The 23,076-nt window shown below is 36.4% G+C and overlaps 1 protein-coding gene across 1 annotated transcript in view; it reads left to right on the top strand.

Annotated features, from left to right (window-relative positions):
* Positions 1-23,076, top strand: part of herc3 (HECT and RLD domain containing E3 ubiquitin protein ligase 3) — a 66,460-nt gene that overhangs the window by 4,568 nt on the left and 38,816 nt on the right. Inside the window, exons 2-8 of the mRNA XM_056456553.1 lie at positions 1,898-2,223; positions 7,587-7,746; positions 12,663-12,739; positions 12,827-13,048; positions 14,495-14,586; positions 17,849-17,979; positions 18,462-18,616. Coding sequence (XP_056312528.1) covers positions 1,998-2,223; positions 7,587-7,746; positions 12,663-12,739; positions 12,827-13,048; positions 14,495-14,586; positions 17,849-17,979; positions 18,462-18,616 — 1,063 coding nt within the window. The 5' untranslated portion in view covers positions 1,898-1,997. The remainder of the gene's footprint in view (positions 1-1,897; positions 2,224-7,586; positions 7,747-12,662; positions 12,740-12,826; positions 13,049-14,494; positions 14,587-17,848; positions 17,980-18,461; positions 18,617-23,076) is intronic.

The raw sequence follows: 23,076 nt of genomic DNA, 5'->3' as shown, positions 1-23,076 counted from the left end.
CAGTTTGAAAAAAATCAAGGTTTTAAAACCGCCAAAATTTTCTCTAATACTGTTCTAAGGTATGTGTAAGATTTTTTATTTAAATTTTTTGTTTGTTTTTTAGGACAACAGTATCTAGAGTAGGAAAAATATCCAAAGATGCCGTTTTAAATTGTAAAAAAATCTGTGTTTTTGAAACTAATGAAAACAGCAGAGGTCGATGATTCATTTGAATTATTTAGCCTGACATGTTTACTGTTCCAAAATATTATGAATCTTTAAAAAAATAAAATAAATTGTTTTCAAAGGAGGGGCAACGCAGTGGCGCAGTAGGTAGGGCTGTCGCCTCACAGCAAGAAGGTCACTTGTTCGAGCCTCGGCTGGGTCAGTTGGCATTTCTGTGTGGAGTTTGCATGTTCTCCCTGCGTTTGCTTGGGTTTCCTCTGTGTGCTCCGGTTTCCCACCACAATCCAAAGACATGTGGTACAGGTGAATTGAGTAAGCTAAATTGTCCATAGTGTATGAACGTGTGTGAATGAGTGTGTATGGGTTTCCCAGTGATGGGTTGCGGCTGGAAGGGCACCCGCTGTGTAAAACATGTGCTGGATAAGTTGGCGGTTCATTCCGCTGTGGTGACCCCAGATTAATAAAGGGACTAAGCCGAAAAGAAAATGAATGAATGAATGAATGAATGAATGAATGTTTTCAAAGGGGAAAAAAGTTTAGATTTTTTACCCAGACATTTAAAAAGAATATATTTTACAGTAGTGAGTGCAATACCGTGATACCGTAAAACCGTGATATTTTTATCCAGGGTTATCATACCGTCAGAATCTTATACCGGCCCATGCCTAACATTGCAGCAGTTGTTTTCCATCCCATTAGATCACATTTTTTTAAATAATCCATCCAGGAGGTGGCGCTGATCCACAGCAGTATTAGTTCAAAACGTTAAAAGCAAGCAAAGTAGATCAAAACTATCGTTTCAAAGCTGTCCGAATGTGACTCTTTATACGCATCAGATGTCCACTGGAAGTTCAAAGCATCCTCCTTACGCATACACGCAAAGCCTAATGGGTATTTTTACATTCTAAGAAAAAGGTCTATATATAATGAATGCTTGAAATGCATTACATTAAAATATTTATGATGTATAAAATATGTTCGTGAATGATTTTTATTTCGCCAACGATGAAAATAAACTGAAACCCGTTGAAACCCGACATTGGGATATTTTTCACAATTAAAGTCCACGTGAAACGGAAGTTGCTGAAACTTTTATTATAGTATGTTCCTACTAAAACTGATTATTCGGCCGGGATATTCTGTTTGCGCAACATTCCCTCATAGCAAACTAACGGTAAGAGGTGCTTGGGTAAAAATATTGTGTCTTAAGCATCAAACTAACATCATCAGAGAAGCATCGCCCCTCCAAACGCTGATCCAAATGCTCCGAATTTGATTGAAGATTACCAAAAAAAAAACATTTATTTTTTCAGTGCATTAATTTCCACGTATTTATTCATTTGTTCACCTAAAGAAGAGCAATGTGCGCTAGCAAATTAAACATTGTACATTTGGATTTCACACTTGAAAATTGAATGGCACTTTTCAAACCAGATGTTGGATTTGTCCATATTTGATCCAACATTAGGTTATGAAAGCCCACCAAGTACAAAATATCTATCCTCTACCTAGGAGATTGCTGAAACTGTGTATAACTGTATATGCTTATTTAACCCCACCAGGTGGATTATGACCTCCAGTCTTGTATCAAGTGTCCGACCGTCCACACACAAGCTGTCATTTACACACCCATTATGTAAACAGGGGTGTGTGTGACCTCCTCCATTCTCTTCCCCCAATTCCTCACCTACTTGTTTCCAGCGTCTCAGACTTTGTTTTTGGTCTGTTCCAGATCCGTCATGTACAGGCGGAGACGGCAAGGTGGCACAGCCTAGGAGCTCTCCACCGATTCCGGATCCATCCATCTGTTTCTCTCTCTGTATGTGTGAATCATGATGCTGTGCTGGGGAAGCAGTGGCGCGGGTCAGCTGGGCATCGGTGCGTCAGAGGCATCTGTCTTTGAGCCCAGGAGCTGCTGCGTGTTCGACGGCCGAGGGCTTAAAGAAGTGGCGTGCGGCAACCAGCATTCGCTCTTCCTGTTGCATGATGGGAGCGTCTACACCTGCGGATCCAACAGCTGCGGTCAGCTGGGCCACGACAAGGGAGGAAGCAGGCCAGGTAACTGACTTTGTGATAATTTAAGTGTGATGCGACAGAATTTGATGCTAACTTTAAACCGTAACCTGACAATAATGCTCAGAAAGCTTTTGGAATGGTCACATCTTGCATTTGGCATTTGTGAAATGAATCAAGCACAGGTCATATCTTCAGAAATGTGTTATGTGATGTTACATTTTTGGGATGTGCCTACGAATGCCAGTAATTTGGTTTGGACAGATGTTAGATTATTAACAATATTATTAGATTATTGACAATTCTAAAGGCTGATTTATAATCTTCTGCGCCGCGTGATTGGAGTGATCCACAGCACATGCCTTGCACATTTATACTTCTGCACGCTCAGGGGTGCCGTTGGGGGTGTGAAAGTTAGGACAATTCTAAGGGCCAATGCCATTTGGGGCCCCCAGAGTTTCTGTTAGGGGCCCTCCAATCTCACCCACACCTCGTCTGTTTTTTCAACCCCTCAATGCGTTCTTCACTTTCGTCTGCGACACTCCGACCCAACCTGAAACCGGCAGACGTGCAACAACTGTAAGGTAAACACAAAACAATAGCTTCCATCTGGAGCTCCTTCACGCGACTCACACTTGTAAACACTCGCTTCATCGGGCTGGCGGCTCTCTCAGCACCGCCCGCACTCGTCACCGCTTCAAGCAACCAATCACAGAGCTTGTGCTACTCGTCGTTGTGACGTGTAGTTAAATTTTTTGAGAGATTGTGCTGAGCATACACACATGTATGCTCAGCACAATCTCTCAAAAAATCAAGCAAAATTTAAAATTGCTTGACGCAGAAGTATAAATCTGCCTTAACTTAATAAAACTGAATATTATACGCTGTTAAAAATATATTGTATTAAATATTGAACATCTGAAATTATAGAAACTGAATTTTTTGGCAGATTTTTATAGACGTATTTTCAAAGTTAGATTTTTTTTCTGGATTTGTAGACTGCAAATATTCAATTATTAAAAATGCAGTGTCAAGATGAAGACATTTGGAGCATCAAATTGATAATAATGCTCAGACAGTTTTGGAGTGGTCATAACTCTCTGACACGTTTTATAAGTTCAGAGCAGGAATATGAAGTTTTTGGTATGTGTGAAATGGATCAAGTCATATCTTCAGAAATGTGTTATGTGATGTACCTACGATTGCCAACAACTTGGACCGATGTTAGATTTATATGGAGCTTAAAACGTGACAAAACAATTTGCATTTCAGTTATGTTCAGTTGTTATTATTTGATATTAGTTATTATTGACAATTCCAATTTAATAAAACTGAATATTATATGAGCCCGTTTCTGTGCCTGAAGATCGGGTTGTCGTGGTCCTAACCTTTGACCACCACCCGTTCCACAATGCACCGGCCCCTTACGGCTTCCCCTGCAGGTGGTGGGCCTGCTGGAGGATGGTCCCACATCGCTCCTTCAGGCTAAACCTAGCCGGGTTCCGTGTGAAAAAACCTAGCCACCAGGCGCTAGTATACGAGCCCCAACCCCAGCCCTGGCCTCCAGGCTAGGGTCCCGGCTGTGCCATACCGGGCGACGTCACAGTCCTTGATGTTTTTGCACTCATAAGGGGTTTTTGAACCGCACTTAGTCCGACCTGTCAGCTAGGACAGGTTTTTGCCTTGGGAGATGCTACCAGGGGCAATAGTCCCCGACAACATAGCTCTTAGAATCACTCAGGCACTCAAACCCCTCCACCACGACAAGGTGGCGGTCCATGGAGGAGTGGCGGTTCATGGAGGAGCATGCACTGGGGCGGTTTGCTGCTGAGTGTGACGCGGCTGGGATGAGAATCAGCACCTCCAAGTCCGAGGCCATGGTGTTCCACTGAAAAAAGGTGCATTACCATCTCCAGGTTGGAGGAAAGTCCTTATCCCAGGTGGAGGAATTCAAGTATCTTGGGGTTTTGTTCACGAGTGAAGGAAGGATGGAACGTGAGATGAAAAAGTGGATGAAAATGAATGAATGAATGAATGAATGAATATTATATGCTATTAAACATGAATATTGAACATCTGAATACATTTAAAACAAGGCGTCATGTTGGTTAGCACTGTACTTGCTTGGTACTTGCATTTTGGGTACATACACACAGTGTAAACAAGTAAGTTGTGGGCTAGTTATTATGTCAAGTTCAATCTTCATCCCTGAATCAAAAGTTTATTTTTATTAGATTTATTTTTGTATCATCTCTTACTGAATTATGAAGTTGTTACTTTTATGAAATCTGTTTTTATCTATATAAATCTTGCCATTATATAGCCATACGTTGCTGATGTGGCAATGAACAAACAAATCAACCCTACAATAAATATACATAGCAACTAAGCAACAGTATAAATCTTTTCACATACGTCCATGATAAATGGTTTTATAAACTTGAAATGCTGCGTGTTTTTAATATAAGCACACCTAAAATCAAGATATGAATGGATTCAATTTGATTCTCACTTATGATTCAGTGTGGCCTGGATTTAATAAAACATTATGTGTTTGATCGATTATTATTGCATTATACTGCATTGACAGTCAGTGATGACTGCAGATCTCCCTTTATCCAGCATGCACTGGGACTCACAGTTCAGGATTGCTAAATCCGGTTTATAAAAAACAATTCCAAGCAGCAGGCGCTCTCTCTCGCATGTCTGTGCTAATGAGATGGCAGCATTCGGTCTTATGTTGGCACGAGTGATGTGTTAGTAAGACTGTCCAAAAAATAATACGGAAAAAAGATGCACTGCTTTAATAACTGCAAAAGTCTTTACACTGTATGTCCAGTGTAGAAACAGATGCATGTTGAAGAAGCCGTATATTAATGTAATGGGTAATGGTGCATGCTTGATTGCATTTTCAATCATTTATTTATTATTAGATAGCATTGTTGCCTATTGTTTACTATGTTAAGCAGAAAATGCTTAACAGATGTTGGGCAATGATCAGGATTGCTCCATCAGGATTGCAGCTTGTATAGCTTCAGATGAATTTGAGCACTGTAATGAACAGCTCTTGAGAAATGCGTGTTTTCACATTAGTCTGGAGTTCACTGCATTTCATTTCTGGAGAATGAAAGTTTCTTCTGGTCATGTTTGGATAAGTAGGCATTCAGTTTAGCATGCCAATTTACAGCCATTGGGGAATAGTTAGTTACTGTGCATTGATACCGCCGCTGGTGAGAGTGTCAAAATTCGCTACAATGATCTTGCTTTTAAAAGGGGTCATTGTAGTAGCATGTCTGCAAATCACTTACATTCCCATATAAAACATGCTTTCCAGCGTGAAAATATTGCTCGTCTTATAACAAATTTATTTAACTATGAAAGATCAAGTTGTTGCGTTTGGTGTGGCTTTTCTCCACCTATCCTATATGTCTGAAATGTTCTGATTGCACAATACTGTTTTGTATTGTTATAGTTAGCTTCATGCTTATTTTTTTTTTATTATTAATATCATAAATCCACATACTTGCCAGGAACTTTTTAAAACTTTTATGTCCCTGTAAGCAAACAGGGACAAAATCGTAAATAATTGGAAATCTTGCCTAACCCTCACTAATCAAACATTGGTAAGAAACTGTGGTCAGAACCAAAGTTCACAGGGCTGAGTTCTCTGGAATCCTCTTAAAGCGGTGGACTTCTACATTCTGATTGGTTGCTGCCAAACTGTGTCATAGCATAGATGACTCGATTTGCGACTCTCCTTGATGCCTACACTGGTGACACACTGCTTCTCACCACTTATTGCCGCCAGCTTCCATTGAAAATGAATGACTTACGGCTACTTTGATGCTTTCACCACCAGCGGTATGAATGCTTAGTTAGTTTATTCATTCATGTTTTATTTAATTTTTTAACATTTTCTTTAGCTAGTGATATGTTTTTGGCGTATTAATGAGATTGTGAACAATGTGTCTCTTTGATTTGGATGCCATACAACTTCGATTATGTCATTGGCTTTTATCTGGTTTTACTATGAATATTCTGTGAACTGATATGTTAAAAAGTTTGAGAGAGGTGCCTTCGCCGACTCACCTTGCCACCCCATGCAAGATGCCATCCTGGGCATTTGCCATATTGCCTATTCCTAAATCTACTGTATGTAGCGCAGACATGAGTGATAAAGGACATTTATTTTATCAGATGGGCCCTTACTATCTTTATCCCCACCTCCCCAGTAGTTGCTATTCAGCTATTGGCTGGAGCGGCCCAAAGGTTAAATTAGAGCTGAAAATAACACTAATGGGTGGAGTCGAGTCGAGAGAGGAAAATGACAACAGCCAATCAGAGTCAGAATATCTGCGAGGGTTTTTACTCATCCAAAGTGTTTGAAGACCAAATGTTTGCACTTTGACACCGCTTTTTATTCTGAATTAGAATTAATTAGATCTGAAAAATGTCTTGTACCTGTTATTTTAATATCATTAAATATATACAGTAAAAGTCAGAATTTTTACCCCCCCCCTTTTTTTTTAAATTTTATTTTATTTATTTATTTATTTTTTATATTTTCCAAATGATGTCTAACAGAGCAAGGACATTTTCACAGTATGTCTGATAATATTTTTTTCTTCTGGAGAAAGTCTTATTTATTTATTTGGGCTAGAATAAAAGCAGTTCTTAATTTTTTAAAAACCATTTTAAGGTCAAAATTATTAGCCCCTTTAAGATGTATATTTTGTCGATAGTTTACAGAACAAACTATCGTTATACAATAACTTGCCTAATTACCCTAACCTGCCTAGTTAACCTAATTTAACCTATTATTTACTGTCATCATGTCAAAGATAAAATAAACCAGATATTAGAAATAAGTTCTTAAAATTATTATGTTTAAAAATGTGTTGAAAAAAATCTTCTCTTTATTAAACAGAAATTGGGGAAAAAAATAAACAGGGGGGCTAATAATTCAGGGGGGCTAATAATTTTGACTCCTAAGTGATTAAAAAAAACATAGCTAATAAACATACATTTTTTCTAGGGAAATTAAGCAGACTCCTTTGTCCGAAGCAACTTTCAATTGAGGAGGCATTCAGTGACTCAGTAAGAAGAGGCAATACACACAGCAAGTGCTAGTTATACAAAGGAACTGTTAGTGCTCAGAGAATTAAGTGCTAGAGTAAGGAGAGGGAAGATTATTTATTTATTTTTTTTTTATTATAATTTTTTTTTAAAGAAAGTTTGTTTCTACAGGTGGTTTGTCAAGCCACTCACCTGTGTGAATTACACTTCATAAATGCACCCTGTTATATCGTAAGAAATATGTTATCGCAATACTCAACACTAAATGGCGTACCGCAATATTTTCCAGTATTGTATGCAAGCTTATAAAGTGTGTGTGTGCGTTTTCATAGAGCTGGTTGGCGCTCTGGACGCTCAGAAGATCTCCGGCGTGTCGTGTGGCCAGGCTCACTCTCTGGCGGTGAACGAGCAGGGTCAGGTGTTTGCGTGGGGAGCTGGAGATGGAGGGCAGCTTGGTCTGGGAACAGCTGAAGAGGCAGTCCGCGTGCCCAGGTACTTTTTTTTTATTTACTATTTTGTCTGTAAAGTAACTCAATTAGTCAATAAGTACACTACAAAAATGCTTTTCCCACTTAGAGTTTTTGTTTTCTAGTCCAAATGTCTAAAAAAAAGGTTAAATCAAAGCATTTATAAATAATTTAAAAGAAGAATTAACTGAGTTTTTTTCTTAAAACAGCAAAATAATCTGCCCAATGGAAACAAAATTATTTGCTCACCCCATTGGTGGATTATTTGTTTGTTTTAAAGGAAAAACTCACTTAATTTTACAATATTAAAATTAGGACAATATGTTTTGCTTGTCTAGAAAATGCTTCTTGAATTAAGAATGTTTGGATATTTGGACTAGAAACGAGACAAACTCTTAGTAAGAAAGTTTTTTGCAATGTAATTTTATTGTTTAACTCAGCAGTACTTAAAATTCTTATACATCTCAAAACGTAGACAAAAGAAAATAAACTCTATTATTATTAAATTTTTTTAATTGATGATTTAAATATGAGCCTTTATTAAAAAATAATTAATACTTAAATAGTAATGAACATTATATCTATCAAAACACACAAAACATTTCAATGAAAGGACACAATATTTCATACACAGCATATATTGACCTACGTTTCTGACATTCAATACATTCGATAATCTTGATAAAAACAATTGTTCAGCTTTTCTGAATTGGTAAACTGTTTGCATTTAGTCACAGCATTTAAGGCAAGTGCATTATAAGTAACTGTAATTAAATGATTAAAAAAGTAATCCCTTACATTGCTTTTTACAGCAGAAAAGTAATCTAATTACAGTAACTAATGTAGTTACTTTGTAAACCCAGAACTGATTCAACATTCATGTTTCAAGCATGTGATAAATAGTTTTCTGTTTTTGTAATACCAGTGTAAATCCATTTATACCACTAAAAAAGAAAAGTAATCCCTTACATTACTTTTTACATCAGAGAAGTATCTAATTACAGTAACTATTTCTTTTGTAAACCTGATTCAACATTCACCTGTCAAGCATGTGACAATGGTTTCCTTTTTGTGATACCAGTGTAAATGCATTTACACCTTAAAAAAAGTAATCCCTTATGTTACTTTTTGCAGCAGAAAAGTAATCTAATTACAGTAACTAGTTACTTTGTAACAAATTGCACTCAACATTCACGTTTCTAGGGTGTAAATAATGGTTTCCTGTTTTGGGTGATATTGGTGTAAATACATTTATACCACTAAAAAAGAAAAGTAATCCCTTAGGGTTACTTTTACAGCAGAAAAATAATCTAATTACTGTAACGAGTTACTTTGTAAAACCCAGAAACCGATTCAAGATGCACCTTTCAAGTATGTGTCAAATGGTTTCCTGTTTTTGTGATACCAGTATAAATCCATTTCTACCACAAAAAAAAAAAATGTAATCCATTAGGTTATCTTTTACAAGCAGAAAAGTAACTGATTACAGTAACAAGTTACTTTGTATTGGTGTAAATGCCTTTATACTACAAAAAATTATTTCCTTACACAATATTTACAGAAGAAAAGTAATCTAATTACAGTTACTAGTATTTTGTAAGCCCAGAACTAATCAACATTCATGTTTCAAGCATGTGGCAAATGGTTTCCTGTTTTTGTGATACCAGTGTAAATACATTTGTACCACTAAAAAAGTAATTCATTATGTTATTTTTTACAGCAGAAAAGTAATCTGATTACAGTAACTAGTTACTTTGTAAACTAAGGACCGGTGTAAATGCTTTTATACCACTAAAGGAGAAAAGTAATCCCTTAAATTACTTTTTACAAGCAGAAAAGTAATCTAATTACAGTAATTGGTTACTTTGTAAATCTGATTCAACATTCATGTTTCAAGCATGTGTGTTTTGAAATGGTTTCCTGTTTTTGTGATTCCGGTGTAAATGGATTGTAAATGCATTTATACCATGCAAAAATGTAATCCCTTAGGTTACATTTTACAGCAGAAAAGTAATCTGATTACAGTAACTAGTTACTTTGTAACTAAGACTGATTTAACATTCACATTTCAAGCATGTGGCAAATGGTTTCCTGTTTTTGTGATACCGGTGTAAATGCATTTATACCACCAAAAAAGAAAAGTAATCCCTTAGGTTACTTTTAACCGCAGAAAAGTAATCTAATTACAGTAACTAGTTACTTTGTATTGGTGTAAATGCATTTATACTACAAAAAGTAATCTCTTTTGTTACTTTTACAAGCAGAAAAGTAATCTGATTACAGTAACTAATTACTTTATCTGTGTAAATGCATTTATACTAAAAAAAAGTAATCCCTTAGGTTACTTTTTACAGCAAAAAAAGAAATCTGATAACAGTAACTAGTTACTGTTGTAAACCCAGAACTGATCAGCATTCCGTTTCAAGCATGTGACAAATGGTTTCCTGTTTTTGTGATACCGCTGTAAATGCATTTATACCACATCAACCGTTATGTTCCTTTTTGTGGTGTATGTGCACTTTTCACATGCAGCACCCTTTGCCTCATAAAGCCTGCTCTAGATAAGGGAGATCTAATGAGGATTTAATTGCCTCCTAACCTCATGAGGGGGTCCCAGCATGAGTCCCTCCACTCCGCAGGGGTCTCCCGAACACAAGACTTAATGATAGTGATAATGTGCTGTTACTGAAAGCTCTGCTGTTCTGTTGTATATTGGTTAGCTTATTTGCTCAAGCACTGCTAAATATAACCCCAACATAATTCGAAACAACATACCTGACATGCAGCACTTCATTTGAATGAGAAGATCATCACAGCTATCTAAAATCATTTTACAAGCACAATACACGCCAGGGCGAGTTAATGATTGAGGATTATTTAGTTTCGTTTATTGACAGCACTAGATATGACTCTGACATTACTGGCTAATCAATCAGGAAGTACTTGAAATTTTCCTAATGCTTACATTTGCAGTACACTGGTGTCCATTTAATAGTTGCCAATGCTGCCCTATGTCTACATATTAAAGGTCCCATGACAGAGACATCTTTTATTTTATAAAAATGTTCTAAACATCTAAAGCTTGCAGTTTGTCAGTTCCTTCTAAATCGATCGATGATATCTTGCACGTCCCCTTATACTTCAGCTTCTCATCAAATCTTCTGACCAATCAGATGCTCTCTAGTATCTGACATGCCTGCCCCCTTCAAAATGCTTCTAATTAGCTTTTTATTTGATGCGCTTGAGCTTCACCACTCTTACTGGCAGAGCTGTGAGAAAAAATAAACGCTATTGGCTGTTTTAAAAAAAGGGAGGAGCCTTCTCTTAATTTTTCATTCAAGATTACGTCAAACATTGAATAAAAAAAGGGAGGATGGTTTTGTCTACTACTTCTGACATTGCTACCTTCGCCGCTCAAATCCCGAATCTACCACCTGCGCAGAAATCAACAGCGCAACTGGGTTGTAACGTAAGTTGCCTGATTGAGGTATAAAATGCTTCGAGATTTGAATATTTTGTTTATTGCGTGAGGTGATGAGTTTTATGCAAGATCTGACAACTTGACAAACATGGAACAAAAATAATTTAATCGTAACTAGATTGGGCCATACTAAATATGGGGAGTTTCCTGGGAGAAATAACAAAACGGGAGGGTGGCGGGAGAAGGGTGTGAAATAAGGGAGACTCCTGGGAAAACGGGAATGTTGGCAAATATGAATGTTAATACAGTAATCTCCTGTTTAATCTGTTTATTGTAGAGCAAAGCACAGCATTACTCACATGCTTGTTTTATTTATCTGTACAAAAGTTCAGCACATCCCTCTTCATTTGCTGTTGACTCATGAATGAACAGGTAAACCGCTACATAACTTTAGCTAGGAACTTGCCAGCTTATGCTAGCGCAGTGTTAAAAAAACATGTTAGCAGCCATTTTGTTATTTTCACTTCCAAGCATTCATGCAAGGTGGCGTTAAAGCTATTTATGGTCATTTTTAAATTAATTATTTAATTTATTTATTTATTTATTCATTAATTATTTTGTTTTATGACAACCATAGTGGTTTTGGATGGTACCCGTACAATATAAAGTATATATATATATACTTGTCAAAGCATATGTTTACGCAGCAGATGCCCTTCCAGCTGCAACCCATCACTGGGAAACACTCATACACTACGGAAAATTTACAGTACCTTACCCAATTCACCTATTGCACATGTGTTTGGACTTGTGGGGGGAACCGGAGCAACCCGGAGAAAAACCCACGCCAACACAGGGAGAACATGCAACCTCCACACAGAAATGCTAGCTGACCCAGCTGAGGCTTGAACCAGCGACCTTCTTGCTGTGAGGTAACAGCGCTAACCGCTGCGTCATTGCGCCGCCCTATTTATTTAGTGATCATAATAATAATATAAATTTTTTGGCCAAGTATTTACAAAAATTTAATACACATAATTTATCACAATCAAGACACAGTTCCACTGTACAGATCAGAAGGTATACCTTTGGGGACAAAGCAAAAGTTTATCCAATTATTTCTGTGAATCTCTTTCCAGTACATTTTGATTTTGTCACAGTCCCAAAATACATGCATCACTGTGCCAATGTCTACCTTTATAATTATTTTTTTTATCAATTTATTGGAAATGATTATGAATGAACAGAATGTGACATATTACCTCTCACATTAAACTGTAAAACAAAATAATTTCCATTGCACATTGTCTCGGGTAATAGTTACTTTTAACAGTTATGTAATAATTATTATAGTAATTATACTATAATTTATTAATAATGTGATAATTAACAGTGTCTTTGAATTGCATCCCTATTTGATTAACCATGGTAAATCACTGTATTGTTATTTAGCAGGTATATTTATTATTAGATCCTGACCCTATTAAATGTGTTTTTTTTTTCTGTATTGATTTCTTTAGGTTGATTAAAAAGTTGTGCGAGCATCGGATCTCTCAAGTAATGTGTGGAAACCATCACTGTATAGCACTTTCAAAAGGTAAGAGCAGCTGAAGTGTATCTTCGGTTTTGTTTTGTGTTGGACTTCTGCTATAAATGAAGTGTCCCGCTGTCCTCCTCTTCTCAGATGGTCAGTTGTTTGTATGGGGAGAGAACTCGAGCGGTCAGCTGGGTTTAGGGAAGGGAGAGCCGAGCACTCTGTCTCCTCAGCCGCTCAAATCTCTGTGCGGGATCCCACTGACTCAGATCAGCGCCGGAGGAGACCACAGCTTCGCCCTGTCCTTCTCTGGAGCTGTGTTCGGGTGGGGCAAGAACAGCGCTGGACAGTTGGGTCTCAATGACGAGCAAGGTAATAATTGAAGTCACAATTATTCGCCCTCCTGTGAATCTTTTTCAGATATTTCCCAACCGATGGGATTGTTCACAGTATTTCCTATCAGTGTTGCCAGATTGGAAATGTCAGAGTATCGTACCAGAACCTCAAAATTATCGTATTTGGAGGAAGATTATCATACACGAGTCAAACGCATGGTATATAGCTGTTATCTAGACACATAGCGTTTTGACACAACGTGCAAATTACCACAATACGTAAAAAAAAAACTAGACATACCCTAGTGGGAAGGTTCAAACTTCACCTCTGAGTTGCTGTCATCGAATGTTGCATGTTGCCAGATGTTGAGGGATTCATTTTGCTGTACAAATTGGATGCCATCATGGACTGCAAAATAGTGCTGGTTGGCTTGAAAGCAGTGCACCCTCCAAATTTTTAACACACTTTGAGGTGTGTATGCTTTGTTGAGATTAACTTTGGAAAAAAAAAACACGTTCACATGACGCATTTGAATAGGGAAAAACGAGAATGTCAAGGGAAAACTCCCCTGTCCTTCTCACCTTCCTTTACAGCACTAATTGTTTTAACATTATTGCTTAAAAGATCAACCTCAATCTGAAAACTACTGACCTAACCACGGGCATGCGCAGCAGGAGCGTTAACTCGTGAGAGAGCCATTCTCCACGTTGATTGGCTGAGAAGAGGTAACGTAAGATAGAAAACGTGCCCAAATCCACACTCTCCTCACAGACAGTACAGAAAAGATGCAGCTAGATCAATAAGAAACCCGAAGATTACAATTAAATTACTTTTAAACACCATAAATTCTGAAATTATTGTACATTATAGGATTTTACTCATTATTGATCGTACATCATACAGAGGTAGAAATTATTGTACAAATAAGATATTTATCGTACGTCTGGCAACACTGTTTCCCATACAATTTTTTCTTCTGGAGAAAGTCTTATTTATTTTATTTCGGCTAGAATAAAAGCAGTTTTTAATTTTTTAAAAAACATTTTAAGGTCAATATTTTAGCCCCCTTGAGCAATATTTATTATTTTGATAATCTACTGAACAAACCATCCTCATACAATGACTTGGGGGGCTAATAATTCAGGAGGGGATAATACACAAAGGAAGACATACTGAAGAATGTTGGAAAAAACTGTCATGGACCCTTTTTACGTTTGCAAAAAGAAGATATTTTGAAAAATGCTGGCTGCTGGTACCCATTGACATAATATTTTAGCTTTATTCTATTTATTCAACCAGCATTCTCCAAAATATCTTCTTTTGTGTTCAACTTGTCAGATTGGCAGAGTAAAGGATGAGGGTCATTTTCATTTTTGGGCGAACTGTCCCTTTAATTCAGATACAGTATATGCCACAATAAGGAAGAAACCACTGCTTTAAAAATAGCCTAATGTTTTCTCATCTTTGTCCTTGATCTGACAGACCGAGCTGTTCCCTGCCACATCAAGTTCCTGCGCTCACAGAAGGTGGTTTACATCAGCTGCGGAGAGGAGCACACCGCTGCCCTGACAAAGGTATTAATCATATGGCCAAAGCACAGCAGTATGCTGAAAAACACTCTTATTTGACCTTGTTTAGGGTTTGACAATGTCGCATGTCCTAACAATTACAAAATTCCAACACTGAATAAGAGACAAACATGTTCAATAATATTTAAAGATCGTTTTATTTACAAACCTTCCATACTTTTCCACACAGGACAAAGAAATTAACTTAATTATTCAAAGACGTCACATCTCTCATTCTAGGGCCCCCCTCAAACCATATCTTTAAGATTGTGAATGTGATTTTTTTTGTTCCTCCACATTGCAGTTTACTACTGTTATATGGGCATTAAAGGGATTCTTCACAGTTTTCTTCATCTGTTAAACACTAAAAAAGATATTTTAAAACATGTTGGAAAGCGGTAACTATTGACTTTCATAGTTTTTCCACCCTGCTATGGATGCCAGTTTGCAACATTTTTCAAAATATCTTCTTCAGTGTTCAACAGATGAAGAAAGCACACTTGAGTTAATGATGAGTATAGTATAATACTGTTATATGGGCATTAAAGGGATAGCACAGAAACTCTGTCATCGTTTACTTACCCTCCACTTTTCCCAAACCTGTTTTAGGTTTTCTTCATCTGTTGAACTCTAAAGAAAATTGTTTGATGCATGTTGGAAACTGGTAACTATTGACTTTCATAGTTTTTCCCACCCTGCAATGGATGCCGATATTCAACATTCTTCAAAATCTCTTCTTTAGTGTTCAACAGAAAAAAACACAAGGTAATGGTGAGTAGATGTTCATATTTGGGGAGCTATCGCTTTAAGGGCTCGTTAAACTCACAGTGATTCACAGTTAACAGTGATTAACAAGTCATTAACATCCTGCTGTCATTCACGCAGCTGAGAGCAACTTTAACATGATAGTGTAAATATGTGCAAAGGGCTTTCCTATTAATAATCATATTAAAAATAGCTCTGTAATTCAGCACGAGTCACGTCATGTTTGTTTATTTAGTGCTTTATACAATATATCGCTTTCAGATAGGTAGCTTTACAGTATTTGTTTATAACACATAGAAGACTTAAATGTAAAAAAAAATAAACAAGAATAATATAGCCTAATAATGTACAAATAATATAACTCAAAATAGCCTAATACACTTTGAAAGAAAGAAAGAAAGAAAAAGAAAAATTAAATAATACAGCAATATTGTATTTGTCTAATCTACACTTACCGGCCACTTTATTAGGCACATTTTACTTGTATGGGGTTGGACCCCCTCAATCGATGGTATAGATTCAACAAGGTACTGGAAATATTCCTCAGAGATTTTGCTCCATATTGACATGATAGCATCACACAGTTGCTGCAAATTTGTCACATCCATGATGCGAATCTCCCGTTCCACCACATCCTAAGTGTGCTCTATTAGATTGAGCTCTGGTGCCTGTTGAGGCCATTTGAGTACAGTGAACTCATTGTCATGTTCAAGAAACCAGTCTGAGATGATTCACACTTTATGACATGGAGTGTTATCATGCTGGAAGGAACCATCAGAAGATGGGTACACTGTGGTCATAAAGGAATGGACATGGTCAGCAACAATACTCGGGTAGGCTGTGGTGTTGACAAGATGCTCAATTGGTACTAATATGCCCAAAGTGGGCCAAAAAATATCCCCCATACTATTACACACCACCACACCAGCCTGAACCGTTGAAACCAGGCAGGATGGATCCATGCTTTTTTTGTTGTTGATAAATTCTGACCCTACCATCCGAATGTAGCAGCAGAAATCGAGACTCATCAGACCAGGCAACTTTTTTCCAGTCTTCTATAGTCCAATTTTGGTGAGCCTGTGTGAATTGTAGCCTCAGTTTCCCGTTCTTAGCTAACAGGAGCGTCACCCAGTGTGGTCTTCTGCTGCTGTAGCCCATCCGCCTCAAAGTTGGACGTGTTTTGTGTTCAGAGATGCTCTTCTGCAGACCTCAGTTGTAATGAGTTGTTATTTGAGTTACTGTTGCCTTTATATCAGCTGGAACCAGCTTTTGACCTCTGGCATCAACAAGGCATTTGCGCCCACAGAACTGCCGCTCACTGGATATTTTCTCTTTTCAGACCATTCTCTGTGAACTCTAGAGATGGTTGTGCGTGAAAATCCCTGTAGATCAGCAGTTTCTGAAATACTCAGACCAGCCCGTCTGGCACCAACAACAATGCCACGTGCAAAGTCACTTAAATCACCTTTCTTCCTCAATCTGATGCTCTGTTTGAACTGCAGCAGATCATTTTGACCATGTCTACGTGGCTAAATGCATTGAGTTGCTGCCATGTGATTGGCTGATTAGAAATTTGCGTTAACGTACAGTTAGACAGGTGTACCTAATAAAGTGTCCGGTGAGTGTATATATTTTTAATGTGCATCTAGAATACTAGATAGATGTTTTAATTGTGTTTTTGACCAATGGTAATTTGAAGGCAACTACAAGTGCACGATTTTTGGATTCAGAAATATACTGACCTGATTTAAAATAACATCACACAAGTATATTCTTGTTCTTGATTTTTTTTGTTTGTTTGTTTGTTTTTTTTTTTTGCCCTCATTTTTGATAGAATTTGAGAAGACTAATTGTCTTATCTAGATTTTAATTTTTTTTAGTAAATGCTACCAATTAAACTAGCCATGCTGTGGAAAGTTGCTCAAATGTACAGTTGAAGTCAGAATTATTAGCCCCCCTGTTTATTTTTCCCCAATTTCTGTTTAACGGAGAGCAGATTTTTTTCAACACATTTCTAAAGATAATAGCTTTAATAACTAATTTCTAATAACTGATTTATTTTATCTTTGCCATGATGACAGTAAATAATATTTGACTAGATATTTTCAAGACACTTCTATACAGCTTAAAGTGACATTTGAAGGCTTAACTAGGTTAATTAGGTTAACTAGGCAGGTTAGGCTAATTAGGCAAGTTATTGTATAATGATGGTTTGTTCTGTAGACTATCGAAAAAAATATAGCTTAAAGGGGCTAATAATTTTGACCTTTAATATGGTGTTTAAAAAAATTAAAAACTGCTTTTATTCTTGCCGAAATAAAACAAATAAGACTTTCTCTAGAAGAAAAACTATCAGACAAAAATTTCCTTGCTCTGTTAAACATCATTTGGAAAATATTTAAAAAAAGAAAAGTAATTCAAAGGGAGGCTAATAATTCTGACTTCAACTGTATTTTTCATCTCCAATCTTGAGCTTTGCTGTTTGTGTCGTGTTTTGCTCCAGGAAGGGGGTCTGTTCACATTTGGAAACGGTTCAAAAGGACAGCTGGGCCACGACTCCACCAGAAACGAGCCTCTTCCACGCAGAGTTATGGAGCTCATGGGCACTGAGGTGTCTCAGATCGCTTGTGGGCGGTAAGTAAATGCACTAGACAAAATGCATACTTCTCTGTCCATCTGTTTCAGCTAGACGAATGTGCATCATTCTTTTAAAGTGTTAGCTTTTATTTCTGTCATTGGCAAAATGTTTTGATAGCAAATGCATAATGCAATCGAGTGTGTGTGTACGTTTGAATAAGTATAGTGTAATAAGTGCTAATAATTCAGGAGGGCTAATAATTCTGACTTCAACTTTATTTATTATTTATTTATATATCTCAGTGCATACAATTTTGCAAAGAAAAGAAAATAATTCTAAAAATAACAAGTAAATGGTTATAATTAACATGCATAACAACAATGCAGAGTTGTTTTTAACATTAATTATTAGCAAATTCTAAAATGCATCTCATATTTGAAGCTTCTTCTGAGTATTAAGTGTCTGCTTTCGTGCATGCAGTCATCAGATCAGTAGGAGATGAGATATTTGACAGCATACCTCTATGTGTTTGTCACAGGAACCACACCCTGGCATTCGTGCCCTCCACCGGTCTGATTTACGCATTCGGCTGCAACACTCAGGGCCAGCTTGGTTCAGGCATAAGAGGAAGCGCCAAGAGCCCCGTTCCTGTCAGTAACATCCAGCCCCTTTGCATTGGAAATGCATACACAAGTATGTACATACGATCACCCGGCCATTGTGGTCATTCTGATTGGTTTAAAGGTTCTGTGAAATTAAAATTAAACTTTTTAGATGTTAGGTTTAAGGATATCTATAAGTTAGTGAGCTCCAAAAGAGTGACAAAATTCACATTTAGAAGATATAAAACTGATATAAACTTGTAAAACATGCAGTTCGTCACTTCCGCCGAAATGGATCAATAATTGTTTTCACGTCACCTCATACTTCAGTTTCTCATCAAATCTTCTGACCAATCAGATGCTCTCTAGTATCTGACATGCCCCGCCCTTCTCAAGATGCTTCTCATTTGCTCTTCATTTGATGTGCTTGAGCTCAACCACTCTCACTGTCAGAGCTGTTGAAAACAAAATGCTGTTAACTGTTTTTTTAAAGGGGAGGAGCTACTTTATGTCCCGCCCTCTCTATATTTTCAGTTGATATTACATCAAACAGGCTGCACGGTGGTGCAGTGAGTAGCACATTCGCCTCACAGCAAGAAGGTTGCTGGTTCGAGCCTCGGCTGGGTCAGTTGATGTTTCTGTGTGGAGTTTGTATGTTCTCCCCGTGTTCGCGTGGGTTTCCTCCTGGTGCTCCGGTTTCCCTCACATTCCAAAAACATGTGGTACAGGTGAATAGGGTAGGCTAAATTGTCCTTAGTGTATGAGTGTGAATGAGTGTGTATGGATGTTTCCCAGTAATGGGTTGCAGGTGGAAGTGCATCCACTGGTAAAACATATGCTGGATAAGTTGGCGGTTCATTCCGCTGTGGTGATCCTGGATTAATAAAGGGACTAAGCCGAAAAGAAAATGAATGAATGAATGAATGAATTACATCAAACATAGAATAAAAAATGCACATTTCAAAGCACTTCATGGGATTTTAGTAAATCATCTAAATAAATGATAGAAAGCGAAATGTTAAATTGCATATAATATAGTTCTAGTTTTTTCCACTTTTATATTTATTTAGTTTATTTTTTGACAGTACAGAACAATAATTTATCAGAAAAAAACATGCTAACATATATCACTACATACATACATAAACAGTTGAAGTCAGAATTATTAGCACCTCTAAATTTTTAGCCCCCCTGAATTATTACCTCCCTTGTTTATTTTTCCCCAATTTCTGTTTAACGGAGAGATTTTTTTCAACACATTTCTAAACATAATAGTTTTAATAACTCATTTCTAATCACTGATTTTTTATTTTTTCCATGATGACAGTAAATATTATTTGACCAGATATTTTTCAAGACACTTCTATACAGCTTAAAGTGACATTTAAAGCCTTAACTAGGTTAATTAGGTTAACTAGGCAGGTTAGGTTAATTAGGCAAGTCATTGTATGATGATGGTTTGTTCTGTAGACTATCGAAAAAAATATAGCTTAAAGGGGCTAATAATTATGACCTTATAATGGTTTTAAAAAATTTTTAAACTGCTTTTGTTCTAGCAGAACTTCTTTAGCAGAACAAATAAGACTTTCTTCAGAAGAAATAATATTATCAGACATACTGTGAAAATTTCCTTGCTCTGTTAGACATCATTTAGGAAATTTTTTAAATAGAAAAAAAATCAAAGGAGGGCTAATAATTCTGACTTCAACTGTATATCAGTATGCACATCAACTTGCATGTAAAATAAGTAAACAAATGTTAAAAATAAATAAATAAAATAAGAAAAAAAGCCAAACGCATAATATTGCTATATATCTTCCTATTGCAATTTAAATAAATGAGGATGTCTTTATATTCCCCGTATTTCTACCATTTTTCCCAACCCTTCCTGAAAATATCCGTTTTCATCCCCAACATAAATGTCAGGTTTTCTATTACCTGAATTTCTTCAATTATCTCTAACCACAGTCTTTTAGCCAGTCCCTTGTTATAGTCTTTTTGCATGCCACAAGAAGAATCCTACACAAATATTGATCACTTCTTGAGAGAATGTCCTTAATATGTCTCATATATATTTATATTTTAAAGAAAAAAAAATCTTCAATAGTTTTTTTAATTCTGAGTTTAGAGTTATAAATATGTAAAGTTGGTTTGAACATTATATTAAAGCTTTAACGGTGCCATAAAGAGCATTGATTCAATATGTTAAATTTGTTTTCTGATATCTACATAATATGTACTGTATGTATATGTTCCAGAAATGTAGTTATACACTCATTTATAACCAGAGAACATAGAAACAATATTGTTTGAGGCTCAAGGTACATCATTTCCATCTAGTGAACTTTATTATTCAGCTGTTTCCAAGTTTTCATTATATGGCACCTTTAATGTGGTCACTATTTAAAGGATGAACTAAAATGAAATGAATTAAATAATCAAGACTAGAGGAGAAAGTGAGCAGACTCGTGTATTTTTAGTACTGTGTTACGATGAATGAAAACTTGCCATTTAAATTCACCATTGTTAAGATGAGTGTATTGTTTTGCAGAGCTTTACTGTTTTTGATCTCTGAAGCAGATATAGAGGGTCTGCTATTTCAGGGGACTGAATAATATCTCTAGTGATGGTCAGATAATAATAGACACAACTGAAGAGCATCTGATTGATGGATCTTTCAAAGGCTTGATGTGTGTTTGTGGAAGAGAGAGAGTAGTTTTGTTTTGACGGTTCCACTGAAGGTTGAATACACAGTTTTGTTTGTCTTTGTACAGACATTGTTTATTTTAATAAGATCCTTTGATTTATAGTTAGTTATTATTGAAATAATTGTAAATAAGGTAGACATTTTACACAATTGAATCTGCTTTTTCCTTTTCGGAATCAGTTTGAATAAGTTCAGTTGACTTTATTAGATTTTTTTTGCAGCAAAGTTTGCTATTTGATGCAAACAATTACAAAATCAAATCAACTCACATCCACAAAACACAGGTTCCCACAAAAAAACACTCATCAAGGTAAAATAATAATAATAATACATTAATAGATAAATAATGAAGTACTTTATAAATCCTAAAATATAACTATTTAAAATAGGGGTTTGCTATATTGACAGAAGGGGATATTTTTGGAGGTATCTTTTATTGGGAGATATGATGTAATATATTTTATTTATTATAACTATACTTAAACAATATTCTTCTGAATGTGTTTTTGTGGTGTTATTTTGGATAGATTAGACCTGTCATAAATAAAGGACACTGAAACCACCAGTAGGTGGCAGCAAGTCTTAATGAGTGTTTAGTTAAGCTATTTGCTTAAAACAACTGATTCATTAAAAATGATTAAGTATTAAGTGAGCGTGTTTCTGATAGAATCATTGAATCGCTGGTTTAAATGATTCAATCACAAACAGATGCATTGTTCCGAAGATTTAACAAATGTTTTATTTTAATTGCTGAAACAGAAGCAAAAAACAATGGCTGCGTTCGAAACCGCATACTTAAATACTATATAGTATGCTAGAAACAGTATGCGAGCCGAGTAGTATGTCCGAATTTGTAGAATTCGAAAATCAGTATGCAAGAAGTACCCGGATGACCTACTACTTCTGGCAAGATTCTGAAGTGCGCATCCCATGCACGCTGCGCTATCCCATGAATTCATGAATGGGAGTGAAGCGACATAAGTCACGAGGGTAGGTCACGTGATCATGACAAAATTGTGGATGTAGTATGTCCGAGTTCCATTCATACTACTCACATTCATACTGTATAGAACGTACTTTTTTAATGGCCGAGTAGTACGTTTAAATTCAAATGCAGTACCTACTGAGTAGTAGGCGGTTTCGGATGCAGCCATTGTCTAAAATGTAACTTGTTTTAACAATTGATTATGGTTTATATTATTTTTGTGTGTTTATGTGTTGTGATATGTATTTTTTTTTTTTTTGTAACTCTGTACGCATTGTGCATACCTTCTATGAGAGGGTGGGAATTAATGTCGCTTTTTTTTTTTTAATTTCTTACATAATTTGAATTGATTATTAAACAGTATACACTACTATATCCACAAAGTAAGAATGAATGACAACAGAAAGGTGTGCATTTGTGTGTTTTAAAGCGTGGATGTACTTGCACGGTAGGAAATGGGTAAAGAAGTCTTTAGTTTTGTTGGCGGTTAATCCGCACACTAAAAATTACAATTCAGGTAGCTATTGTTTAAAACAAGGTTCAAAATAAGTAAACACTCTTTAAAACAGATACAGTTCATTGAGACACTTGCCAAAAGGCCTAAAACTAATGAGACAAAAATTGATCCCCCGCACGGGGTGGAGACTGCAGTCACATCAGCACCTGAGCCGGGGAAACTGTCTCTTTCATCAGATCAGATCCAACGGCTACCATTCAAGGCTATTTTATCTAGAAGATAACTGACCAAGAAAAATATTTCTATACTCTAACTCTATACGAAATTCGTTTTAAAAAGATAGTTTTTCCAAGGAATATACAAATTATTTTTATTTAAGCCCGTCCACTACTCAATTATGTG

This window comes from Danio aesculapii, chromosome 1, assembly GCF_903798145.1.
Source record: "Danio aesculapii chromosome 1, fDanAes4.1, whole genome shotgun sequence".
NCBI lineage: Eukaryota > Metazoa > Chordata > Actinopteri > Cypriniformes > Danionidae > Danio > Danio aesculapii.
This window is presented reverse-complemented; position numbering and strand designations above follow the sequence as displayed.